The sequence below is a fragment of the Argiope bruennichi genome, chromosome 7, assembly GCF_947563725.1.
Source record: "Argiope bruennichi chromosome 7, qqArgBrue1.1, whole genome shotgun sequence".
Lineage (NCBI taxonomy): Eukaryota > Metazoa > Arthropoda > Arachnida > Araneae > Araneidae > Argiope > Argiope bruennichi.
In genome coordinates this window covers 57,865,055-57,878,743 of record NC_079157.1, presented here as the reverse complement: position 1 = coordinate 57,878,743, position 13,689 = coordinate 57,865,055, and the positions used below count along the sequence as shown (strand labels likewise).

At 33.2% G+C, this 13,689-nt stretch overlaps 1 protein-coding gene across 2 annotated transcripts in view; it reads left to right on the top strand.

Annotated features, from left to right (window-relative positions):
• Positions 1 to 13,689, top strand: part of LOC129976676 (transcription-associated protein 1-like) — a 273,583-nt gene that overhangs the window by 146,656 nt on the left and 113,238 nt on the right. For both annotated transcript variants that reach the window (XM_056090373.1, XM_056090371.1), the window contains exon 42: positions 9,016 to 9,153. In XM_056090373.1, coding sequence (XP_055946348.1) covers positions 9,016 to 9,153 — 138 coding nt within the window. The remainder of the gene's footprint in view (positions 1 to 9,015; positions 9,154 to 13,689) is intronic.

Below are 13,689 nucleotides of genomic sequence, written 5' to 3'. Positions count from 1 at the left end.
CAGTGGTACTTTTTGAAGTTTGGTTTATAACTTTTTCTTGATGAAGTTTCACTCTGAAAATTATTGGGATAAAAAAAAAAAAAAATGGGATTTCATATGTGAATATCAAAGATAAAACTTTCTCTTGATTAGTTAAAAAAATTTCCTACTCATTTTATTTTTCTTCATGCGTTATAGAGGGTCCCAGTGATTTTCTATTCATCTCCTGTTAAATATTTTTCATATATAGTTCTACAAATTGTTCTATGTGAAGATACATGCTTCACCAAAAGACGGCAGATATATGTGTTCTAGCTTTTTAAGTTGTAAATCTTGATTTATTATTTTATTAATTACTACTACAATTGTATTTATACTTTGCATTGAAAGGGGGAAGGGAAGGAGTGGGAGTGAGAGCTAATCATACTTAAAATTATAATGTTCTGTTGCATTTTAAAAATTTGTCACTCATAGAAAATAAAGATTTTTAAAAAAAGTCAGTTAGTTTTCTTTAAAATGGATCAAAAAATGCAAAACTGTGATCATTAACTCACCTTTGCAATTCTAAAATCCAAGAATGCATAATAAAAAGAAAAGAAAACATCAGATTCTGCTGAATATTTTTGTTTCTATTATGTATGTTTACTATTTTTCTTTTGAAAAGAATAAAGGATTAGAGCTATTGAAGACTTTGTCATCATCTTTTGTAGAAAGTAAGAAATTATTTATTGAAAAAGCAGTCTATTCTGGAGAATGAAATTCATTATTTTATGGTTTCTCTGCCTGGAATAATTGTTACAGGCAACTCTCTGTAGCCATCCTTGTATTAGATTTGGTGCAGGTATCTGTAGATAGTGAGTAACGAATAGATGGGAAGTTTGCCCAAATGTCAGATAAAAGTATCAACTTAAGTTGTTTCCTATTACAGCAATATGTATACAAAAAAAAAAAGTCAAATAATATATAAATAATTACTAAATTATTTTCTTACTTCTTATAAAATCACTAAAAATCAACTAACAGGACTATGAAAAATGGTTAAGTGTCTCAAGAAATGAAGTACTTTTGAAGTTAGTGAGAATGGAAAGTTTAATTTTCTAGACTTCCATGCTTAACATTTGCTGGGAATTCTGCAATGTCTTGTTATGCTATTGATCACCTCCATGAATTTTGCTTTTTATAAAAAGTAGTCATCTATATCTATACTTATAAATAAAGCTCAGTGTGTGTGTGTGTGTGTGTGTTGGCGCTCTATAGGCCAGGTCATTTGACATACAGCTACCAAATTTGGTACGTGCATACCTTAGAGGTCGGGAATGTGCACCTAGGGTCCCTTTTTTTGAAATTTTAATTATAATTTTAATTATTAACTAAAAACTAACTTTCCTGCCAAAAAAATCTTCCATTTTCCCCACCGCCAACTTTTCCGCCAAAAAAAATCTTCCATTTTCCCCACCGCCAAATGAGTAAGGCTTCAGTTTTTTTTTCTCCTAACAGTAATGAGGCTAGGGTTAACATTTTTCGGCGGATTATTTCAAACGATTCTGTTTATTTTCTTAATGTTTTATGCATTTAAAATTAAACATTGTTAATTAATCCATGTTTCAGATTCATTCTGAAATACTTTTGAATTAAAATAACACAGAATAAAGGAAATTAAAAATGTCTAATCTGCAGAGCGTTACCCCAACTGGCGTAGAAAAATTCACGCATTTGCGTTACGTAACTGGCGTTGAAAATTCACGCATGCACATTGTGTTCTGATTGTTGACAATATTATCAACGGATGATTCTTGATTTAAATTATTTTTAGGTTAGTTGCATGCTTTTGTAATTAAATTGTATTTATGTTAGTTATATATTTTTTGTATGTGCTTATAGTTTTAAGTACATCGTTTTTTAAGTAGTTCTTTAAACCTGTTTTCAACCGATTATTTTAAACGATTCATTTTATTTTCTTAGTGTTTGATGCATTTAAAATTAAATTAATTTTTAAATTAAAAATTAATCGATCTGCTCATGATGAATCTGAGAAAATTTTGTTGACAAATTCTTGAGATATTACATAAATTAAGAAAGATATTCTTTAGTGTCCATAAAGTTTAAACGCTCAGTGACTCTATTATCAGTAATCATATTATTGAAAAAAATGCTTTGTTTCAGTAAAAAATATTATTATATTAATTGCAGATTAATCATTTACACTTTAATTTAAAGCATATACTCTACGAGGGGTAACAGAAAATTATAAAGACACATATCACGTTATGACTGAAGGCCTGTATAATATTATGAGTGAATTATGTGACTATCAAAATTTGAAGTTTTAAAATATTTTGCTGAAGAATCTGTTAAAGTTGGAATTGCGTAAAATATTTAATGGTACGACCGGAGTTTAACCCCCTGCTTGGTGCAATTTTTAAAAATCGCCAACAACGGCCTGGCAAAATGTTCAAAAGCAAAGGAGCAGATGTTCAATTATAGTGCATAATAAAGATTGCTAGCTTTCGCGCGTTATCGCAACTTGGCGAAGAAGGGGGTTAAACTCCGGTTCAACCTATTTAATTATTAAAATTTAAACGAACATTAAGATTGGCGAACCGGCTGGTCGCCAAAGGCGGCTAGTTTGCAATATATCTTTTTGGAAATTAATGTGTATTTGTTTATAAACATTTACTTATTCAATTTGAAATTAGATGCAACAGACAGACAAAATTATTTTGTTCTTTCTTCACCCAGTGTCTTAAATCCACCAATAACTTAACAATGCAGTATATCATATACATTTTGAAACCCTTCAGAATCTGAAAGGACTAGACAAGGAACTCTAGTACCTGCAAGAAAAACCATCATTATATTTGCTTCTAGCTGACCCGGCGAATTTCGTATCGCCTAACAATCAAGAAACAGTTTAGTTACACCATTTATAACTCAAGAACGGTTGTTTCGATTTTGATTTTATTTGACTTGCTATAATAATATAAGGAAAAAAATTCAATAAAACTACAAAAATAAGTAGTACAATGGCGTGTCAGAAAGACGTTTTCTCTATTCAATCTATAGATATATTCGGGTTTATTCTCTTGAGTCAAGTATATTCTGGTATACAACATTCTTTGTTTTGTTATAAAGCACAAGAACAAATAAAGTGAATGGTTTACCAACATGTGAACATGCCACCATGAGAAAAGCAGGGGTTTTCTAGGTTCAGACCACAAACACTCAACGATTGGCCTTGTGATTTGTTAATCGGCATCGCGAATGCAACACGAATAGGAAATGGAATTCGTTTAAACTCAAAAGGCATATTGCTTGGGATCATGGGAATCCTCGGAATGAGAACTTCCTCCTCTTTGAATTTTCCTTTGAGTATAATCGCGTGATAACATTGATCATCAGTTTGTTATCATCATACGCGCTCCATTGCATAATTTTGGTTGGTTTAAGTTCCGAAGCTTCATGACCAACGAGCCAACCTTCAGCTGTAAATTGTGCAGTGGTAAGCCAGGCACATCAAAGGAGTTTAAAAATTCAGATGGATAGTTGGTGACTTCGTCATCGTTTGTTACACAGTAAATGGATTAGAATGAATGCAGAGTACCAACGATTTGAATTACGAAGTTTAAATCATCCACATCTTTGTTCTTAGCCGCCAAAATTGTTCACTCACTCGACCATTTATGATTTTTGTGGTTATCAATGAAGTTCGGGAATACTTTGTTAATGAGCTCATCTTTCGATGAAACGAAATTCCAAAAATTCCGAGGAAATGAAATCAATCCGGTCGATTCGTCGACAGGAACACGGCTATTACCGATAGTAACCAATTGCTTGAAAAAATCTTCAGCAGATGGATCGTTCAACAATGCGACTCCCATATTTGCTGTCAGTTGAAGTTTCTTCACATAGCGCCACAGATTTGATTATTTGAGGCAAGCGTTTATTTCATCGGAAGCAGTCGATCTTGGAATGACTGGCAGTATTTGGCGGAAATCGCCAGACAGTAAAATCTTTGTGCCTCCAAAGCATCTCGAGTCATTGTGCAGATCTTTCAATGTCCGGTCAAGTGCTTCTAATGCGCGTGTGTGCGCCATTGTGCATTTGTCCCATATAATGATTTTAGATGCTACTAAAATTTTGGCCATTGTGGACTGTTTCGAAATGTTTCATGTCACTTGTTGAGAATTTTGTAGGTTTAGCGGCAACTTTTACGCTGAATGAGCCGTACGGCACCTTCCAACAATGTGGCCGCTGTGCCAGAAGAAGCAACTGTTACCGCAATGTCCGGTCTCGCACGAACAGTGGCCAAAAGCAATGATATGAGGAATTGTGGAATCATATAGAAACGCTGCTCGATTCAAATCAATACTTGAAGCATCGCGCCGAAGATGATCTCGCAGTTGATCTCTACATCGAGCTGGACGATTTCTCATTGATAACCGGGCCGTTTCACGGGCTTCTTCTCTTTGCTCTTCTGTTTGAAACACTCGAAGCCGGGCCATACTAACGCGGCGCTCTTCGCGTACGTTTTGTCTAGGGTTTGTCGGTTTTCAAACCCGGTTTTAAAAAACCGGTTTTTTAAAGTAAATTTGTCACATTCGAAAACCGGTTTTTAAATTAAGAAAACCGGTTTTAAGAATTCATATTATTATGTAAAAATTAATTTTGAACTTATTTAATTTGCTATTCATTCTATGCAACGGGCAGCAAACATATATTTTCAACGGTGCAAGTTACGTTGGCCAGTGCTTGTGCGCTGCACAGTTGCTCCTCGAATTCGTCAATTTGTTTTTCATGAACATCCCTTTTCACTTTTTTTTCTAGGTGAAACAAAAGTTTGATAAAGTTCATCTCACTTCTCGTCGGATGTTTTGTCTATCGGTATGAAGTCGGTGCTATAGAAACGTCAGCAATTTGACTGGCTCGTTTCGAAGAACGTGTGAAAGGAATAAATAATTCCCCGTTTTCTGCTTCTTGATCACAGTATTTAATGATATCGTATAAAATTTTCTTCGTACCACTCCTGAAAGCTTTTTTACACCACTTGAACTAGCCATATCAATACGAAATATTCAGTTAAAATAAAACGCTGTCAGAAATGACATAACTCTCACATATACGTGAAAAAAAATAGAACTAAAAAGTATCTGATGCGAGAAATCCAAGGTCAAATGTGCTCATCGTTCCGCGTCTCACCCCTTAATGAAATGGAATTGTCGAAATGTGGTCTCAGAATCCGATCCATCTTGAGTTACGACAAGTTTGCTTAATATTGTGAAGGTGAAAACTAGAAACAAAAATATAAAGTTGTTATATTTGGTAAAAATAACGTAAGTATTATCCTTAATTTTTATGTTTATATTTTCTATTTTACATTTTAAAATTTAAATTTTATTATATAAATTTCTTCTATCAAAAATGAGAGTAAAATAAGAATTTCTGGCTTCTGTTTAATGGAATTTTAAATAAAACACAGGGTGTTAAAATATTCCATATTTTCTTTCACAACGTTTTAACATAAATTATGTCTTTAGCAAGCATCGGAATTAAATTAAGAAGGTTTTTTTTTTCCTTCAAAATTCCTAGAAAATTTGTAGATTAGATTATTTTAAATTGCATTAATATTAATAGTTAAAATAATAAAATTGTAAAATAAGCGTCAAAAATATTAATTCAATAGCTTTAATTTCATTTTTAGATAAAAATTAGTCGGAAGTTTGGGATAGTTTCAAAAAGTTCGGGATAGACAAGGCAATCTGAAATCATTGTAATAAAATGTTGAGCTGCAAAGGATCATCTACGAGCAATCTACATAATCATTTAAAAGCAGTTCATAAAATAACTGTCGGAAATAATATAATTGTTTAGTTTCTTGAAGACCCTGAAGAAAAACTTACAAATCCAAAGACACTGAAAGCTGAATTTTCATTATTTGAACAAACGAATAAAAGAACAAAAAACTTAGATTTGTAATTTGATACCAAACTCAGTAACTAGTGAACGAGTATTTTCAATTTAAGGCACTATTGTGTCCAAAATAAGTAAGAGATTTAATCACGTTCAGTGGATATTTCATGTTTTTAAAAATCCTATTTTCTTAGGAGAAATTAAAATTAGTGAAAATAATATAAATATTATTTGAAATTTTTGTATGAGTTTTCGTTATTTTGTGTAATTAATATGTATATGCAATCTTTAATTTTGCTTTTTATATTTTGACTTTGATACTGATTTCGTTTTTTGTTATTTTATATAAATTAAAATAAAATAAAAAAAATAGAATAGGGAAAAATATTTTATTTTTCTCTATTCAATTTTTTTTGACAAAAATTCGAAAACCGGCTAAAACCGGTTTTTTTAGAAATATCGAATTCGAAAACCGGTTTTTCAAAAAGTCGGTTTTTGTATAAACCCTAGTTTTGTCGTTCTTCTTCGGTGGATTAATTCGTAATGTTCCGAAGCCTAATTGCATTTCGGGTTTGTTGGGAAAGATTATATCTTCTGTGTTGCAGCATAATATAAAGCAAATTGACCGGTAACCTAAATGTTTTTCCACAACAAATCACGGACAACATGGAAAAAAAAAAAAAAAAAAAAAAAGACTCGGTAGTGACATGTTAACTCGAGCTTAGCTTAGCTCGAATTTACGCGAGTTGAAATCTCGATTAAAAGAAAGATTAGTGCCCCCCCCCCCCGATTTTGTCGCCAATATGGCAACCCCACGAAACACTCTTCTAGCAACCCTAATGTTGTTGTTTTTTTACTACTTTTTAATGGTTGAGTTGTACACGAACTACAACTATTTTATAAAAAATGTTAAATTGAAAATAATAAAAAAAATATAGATTATAGATTTTATTATAATTAAAAGTATTTTTACAGCTAAGACACTAATTTTATTTTTAATGTGAATACGAACAGAAAATATGTATTCTTTTTTGTCAGAATGCGCTTTAAAAAATCGTCTGAATTCTTACTTTACGAAATCTTCTGCAATGGAATTCTTCGCAGTTCTGATAATTCTTTTGGTGCTCTAACGGTTAGTTCTCTTGATAATTATTAAAAATTAAAATTAAAATTTCAGATACAGATTAAATAAATCTCAGATTAAAATAAAAATTACAGTACTTATCACTAAAGATCATAATTTTAAGGCATAAAGTAGTAACCATAACTGTTTCACAGAAGTGTTTATTTTGTCCGCCATCTTTATGGGCGAACTTGGCATCCTTGGCGCAGCAAGGGGCACATTAAACTTCACATTTACCGAAATCTCAATCTATTAAAATGTTTTTAATATTGTTACGAAGCTCAGTCATTAAATTGGTTAAAACAAAACATGCGTTCCAACGCCGTTCTGAACAGCCTGATTAATGCATTATGCTCATGAAGTAATTGCTGCGGATAATGGAGAATTGCTCTTTTTATTGCTGGGTTGTTCTCTTCACGTCGTTCAAGTATCAAGTTGTTCCTCCATATTACCAATGATGTATCTTTGCAAGAATTTATGCTGTGCATCTTCAAGAGGTAGCAATGATCTAATTTAATGGTGAATCTGGCCTTAAATCTGTCGAAAGCGAAATCAATATTACTCATTTATAATCTCTCTTTTTTTTATGTTAGCTTGCCTTATTTATTTTAGAAACAAATACATTGACCTAAACTTTTTCGCCAGTAATTGAAATCTACATTTGAGCAATTTTTCATCTATTAAACAAAACTTATCTTTTAAAGAAAATGAACATTGACTCTCTTCAACATAAATTAAATTACCTTGAATGTCCGATTAAATCCTGGTTCTTGGACAATGTTTGTCCCAAATGAAGCCATTTTATAACAGCCATTGTATTTTTGAGTGTTCGTGAGAAAATGTCGTGATTCTGGTGTTTCGCCGAATAGCAACAAACGCAATGGCTCAGGTGACGAAGTCAATAAATGCAATTTCATTTTGCCACTAAGCTAGCACAATCCAGGCGTTTCTCCAGCAAACTTTAATGCGCCACAATGTTCGCAAACAACGTCCATTTGACCAATGCGAATAAAAGGATGCGAGCTGTAATCAATTGTGCAATCGTATAGAAACGCTGCTCGATTCAAATCAGCACTTGAAACATCGCGCCGAAGATGCAATTTTTTTAGCTTTTTAAAGAAATAATATTGAATTATAAAAAATCATTTTTAAATACACAACGGAAAATTGCAAATAATATTCCATTCGAAAGACCGCCATCAAAGTTCAAGAAATGAATTTAAACTATCACAGTCACAGTTCATTTTGAAGCAAAACCGAGCTGAAAATCATTTGCCAATCAAAAAACTGAAAAAGTGCCCCCGGATGCTAGAATCCAGCCTCTATAGATTCAAACTATTTCATTTTTTAGTAGTGGCAATTATTTTTAAATTGTAATGTTTCGAAGCCAAATGCTCGAATTTTTTATGACCCTATCCGGAAATGTTTCTCAGAAATAAGATATCACTTCCCAGATTTTTTTTTAATGTGTAGAATAAATTTGATACGCTGCAATGGATCAAGTATTATTATCTTAGGTTTGAATTTTTTATTACTGTGCACGGCATAGAGCTGATATATAAATGGAGGAAGCTAGTCGCTTGTTTCTTGTCTAAACAAGTGTACGCAACATGATTCACGTGACTTAGGAGAAATCTGGCCTTTAGAATACCGTTTTTGGCGCCATATCGCAAATCTTGGCATACTCAAAAACTGCCGCGCAACATTTTGCTTCCCGGCATTGGGTAGTGTGCCCCTTCGTAAAACCTTTGTGTATTACGAAGGTCGTGGGCTGAGACGAATCCAAAAAAACAAATATCATTAAAATCGGTACATCTGTTCTTGAGTTATAAATGGTGTATCTAACACGATTTACGACTTTGTTTTATATATATAGATGAACATATTAATACATTGCATTATATATTATTTTGCATTATAATGCATGTTAACTACAATTGTAAAGAGATAAATTATTTTAATTTATTTCATGGTTTTCTTTTTTAACAGTGTATTTTTATTTTTAGTCACTGAATAAGTCCCATGCTGGAGAGAAATGGTCCAGAAAAATTCTTGATTTGAGCAAAAAGATGCATGACTTGGATGAACTTCAATTATTATTTCCTGATCAGAAAACGAGTTCATTGTTGAGGAACAGGATTTTGGTAAATTTCCTTTTGATATTTTTGTATTTCCCTGCTAATCATGAAAGTTCATTCAAATGTTTTGAAGCAAGTTTTTGCGATAGCTGAATATGGATTATAGTTTACAGATCTTGTAGCAATAATAGCAAGATCTTATGCAGATCTTGCTGTTATTGATGCTAAATTGCACTAATTATTAATAATTTGTGCTTTTCAAAAAAGAGTGGAATAATAGCTTTCAAATGATTAGGGAAACTTGAGGTGATTCTTTGTAGGATTTCATGGTTAATTGAATAATGTCATCATCAATGACAGTGATATATCAAAAAATGTATAAAATCTTTCAAAACTTGGTTCTTTTATCATAGATAGCAGTATACTTTCCTTGATATGTGAATGTGTATTCTTCAAATATTATAAAATTTGCATTTTATATTAGAAAATTTGAATGTGTCCTATAACAAATAATAAATTAAATCCTTTCCCAACAAATCATAAAATTTGTCCTTATGCTGATAGTGAATAATTATTCATTTTAGTTCGCCAATCAATATATATAATTACCCAATGCTGTGTTTAAAAATTGTTTTAAAATATCCTCACCTATCCGAAATTTCATATTCTGTTTTAGCATGTAGGTTTATATATATATATATAATTAACCAAAAATATTAGATTAGGTAATTAAAACCTATAATTGAAACAATTTAAAATTAAAAATATTTTGGAAACAAAACTAAAGTATTTCGGAATCACAACTAAAAAATTATTTCTGATTCAAACTAAAAACTAAAAAAAGAACAGAAAAAGCATCATTGTATTTAGAGAGCGCAAATGCAGCTACTACTAAAATACTGATGTATCATACAATAGTAATAAAAACCAAGTTAATAGGAAAAAAAGTATCAAAATTAAATCAAATAAAATAAGAATCCTGGCCTGAAAACTTTCTCAAGGGTCACCCTCAGTCTAGGACTCAAAAAAAAGGGATTTTTTCTGTGAGGAAATACAGACTAAAAGTCCAAACTATTGATTCCTCGTGACCCGAAAATCCCCTGAAATTAGGCTTAAAAGATACACCATTTTTACAGAAAAGAAAACAAAACAATAAATTAGAAGAATATGACCACTAATAAGCAAAAATACAATAATATGAAGTAACCAAATAATAACATTCAAACCAATTATGGAAACAAAAAAGAAAGTACATACCAGCAGTAGGTAAAAAAAACAAAAACAAAAAAAACATAAGCTCTCCCATTGTGTTTCCCGTGCCCTAAACTGTCTTAGCTAACACTGTTCAAGGTAAAAAAATAATTGGAGGGTCTCAGCGCCATCTATTGAGTCATTTAATATGCGACGGAAGGTTTATTTTTATTTTAGGTAAAGGATTAATCCCAAATCATCCCTATTTTAATTAAAAACTTAATATTACTGTAGTTTCTGGGAAATTCATTATTAGTTAAATTTTTAATGAGATTATTTGTTGCTTCAATATAGGAAATTTTGTTATTACAAACTCTTTTGATCCTGTTATGAGGCTGATTTATAATCAGCCTCTTGAAATTTAAATGTTAAGAAAGAATTCTTATTTAGAAAAATAAAAATATATTATTGCGGTAAAGCATCTGCGTAGATTACAACATCGACAACCAAACATCTGTTGCCAACATTCGTTTTCACAAATTAACATAAACTAAACGATTACAATTCTTTCATCGATACACGAAGTGAACCTTACATTCGGCCCCGCTCAATATAAAATTTAGACAGACAGAAGAAATTTTAAATTGAAGCGTAAAAATAAAAGAAAGTTTTTGATGAAATCATACTTCAAGTCTCTGGGGAACACAGACCAGTTAATATTGTTACAAAATTTTTTCTCTACAACAAATATCGCAAATTAATCGAAATAACGCAGCGCATTTTAATTGCTATAGTTCAGCAACTTGCTTGCTTGCTAATCCTCTAGTCTTTTTACTCGTCGGCGACTACGACCACTCTCACACGCAACTTCCGCCGATACACACACTTCTTCCCCAGCTTCAGAGTGCCCGTCTTTTATAGTTCCGGGAGACGGGGCTAGAAACTGCAGACCAATCAGGGCGTACCTGGGTGTATCTCTGTTATTACTGGATGGATCATGAAACTTCTCGAACTTTCTGGTATTATCCATTTAGTCGCCAAGCTCTCATGTCATTGACGTGGCAGCCGCTCAGCTCAGATCTTACAACGGTCTTTCTTACGGTGATACTAGCCGTGATGGGAAGCAAATTACAAGTTTGTAACAATATCTTTTTGATGATGGCTCAGTGGCTCTCATTCTCTTCGTCTGTGCTGTTTTCCTCGATGGTTGGTGAATTTCGTTTAAAGTAAGTGCGAAGATGTTGTACGTGGACAACCTTGATAAATTTGTTCTGCTGTGTTGTAGACTTGATCTCGTAGCACACGGCCCCGACTGGACGTATAATCACAAATGGTCCTTTGAAAATAGGAGAAAGTTTGTTATCTCCGTTTTTCGGCCAGTCGTACAATACGAGATCTCCTGCCTTGAAGGAATGGGATCTGCGATGGAGATCAAATCGTTTCTTGTTCTCCAAATGTGTTTCATACACATTATCTGCTGCTTCGGCCCTGGCCAAAGTTAAAAGGTCTAGTTGGTCTTCACGTGGCGTGTCATCTATGAAGCTAACAATGTGAAGTTCACGTGGAAGGCGTGGCTCATATCCATGAAGTAAATAAAATGGTGATTTCTTAATAGAATTTTATTTTGTGGTGTTAATTGCGAGTAAGGCATTTGCAAGTAATTCGTCCCATTTATTCGGGTTTTTGTCAATCATTTTTTTCAAAGAGGACACAATGATGCCGTTGGCTCTTTCAACGATACTATTAGCTTGTGGTGAATAAGGTGGTGTCGTTGATGGTGTAATTCCATATTTTTGAAGAAACCGCTGAGTGTGACGTGCGGTAAATGCTGTTCCTCCATCTGATAAATACATATTTGGCGGTCCATATCTAAGTATTATATTATGATACAGAGCATCAGTCACTGTATGAGCGGCGAGAGATGCAGAAGGTGTTGCAATTACATAGCGTGTGGTGTGGTCAATTTGGACAAGCATATTTGTATTTCCATTTTTTGTTTCTGGCAAACAGATTATGTGGTCAGCAGATACAATTTCCCAAAGTGTGGATGGAAGCGGCAATTGCTGCAAAAGATCATAGGCATTAGCAGTACGTCGGTTGACAATTTGGCATTTATGACAGCTTCGAACATATGCTTTATAGTCCTTGCGCATATTTGACCACCAATAACGTAATTGCAAATTGTGAAGAGTTTTTTTTTGCGTCCATATGTCCAACATCATCGTGACAAGCGATCAGAGTTTTCTTTCTCATTGACTTAGGAATCACTACTACAGATTTCGAATTATTATCTTTAACTCGCACAAGAGTGTTGTTATCGATATTGTAATTGCATATGATTGACATTGTCCTTTTGTTTGGATTTTTTTCTCTGAGTAAGCCAAAAATATACTGGCAAAAGTCATCTCTTTTCTGTTTCACACAAATGTCTGATTCATAACTTGCCGTAACTGTTAAACAAACAGGTGGTGTTGGGAAACGTGAAAGGTGATCAGCGATGACATTTTGCTTTCCGGGTCGGTGCTCAGTTGTGAAATCAAATTGAGCCAAATCCACTAAATATCGTGCAAATTTTCGATTAATTGTAGATTTTGCAACTACATAAGCGGTTGTATAGTTGTCAGTGATGAGTTGAAACTTGTGACCTAGGAGATAGAGTCGAAATTTTTCAGTTAGGGCCCAATGTACAGCAGTACATTCCAGTTCGTTACTGTGGTAGCGTGTTTCAGCATCTTTTAAGGTACGTGAAGCATATTCAATGACACGACGCTTTCCATTCTGTTCTTGAGATAAAACTGCTCCTAGTCCAGAATAAGATGCATCAGTTTCTACAAAGGTTGGTAATCCTTGTTTGAAATACGCAAGAATTGGAGCAGTAGTAATTGCAGTTTTTAAAGATTCGAATGTACGCTGTTGGTCATCTGTTAAAACTATGGGAGCATTGTTGGTCTTCTTTTCTAAACCTTTTAAAACGCTTGTTAAAGGTTTAGCAATAACAGCATAGTTACGAATATACTTTCGAAACTGATTAGCAAATCCAAGGAAACTACGGACTTCATGAATTGATTTGAGAGTTAGGTAACGTTCAATTGCTGCTATGCGTTCCGGATCAGGACGAACACCATCTTGAGAAATAATTCGACCAAAAAGAGTGATTTCTGATACTGCAAATTGCGTTTTTTCTCGTGTCAGCTTGAAGCCAGCTTTTTGAGTTGCTTCAAAGATTTTATATATCACTTTGAGATGATAATTGAAGTCATCATGAGAAGTTGATATATCATCAATGTATGTGTTGACATTGTGGGGTGCCAGATGACTGTAGGCTAATTTAATCGCTCTTGTCATTGTAGATGGGCCATTTGTGACACCAAAAGGCATTCGAAGAAATTCATAATGTCCGTCAGGAGTGAC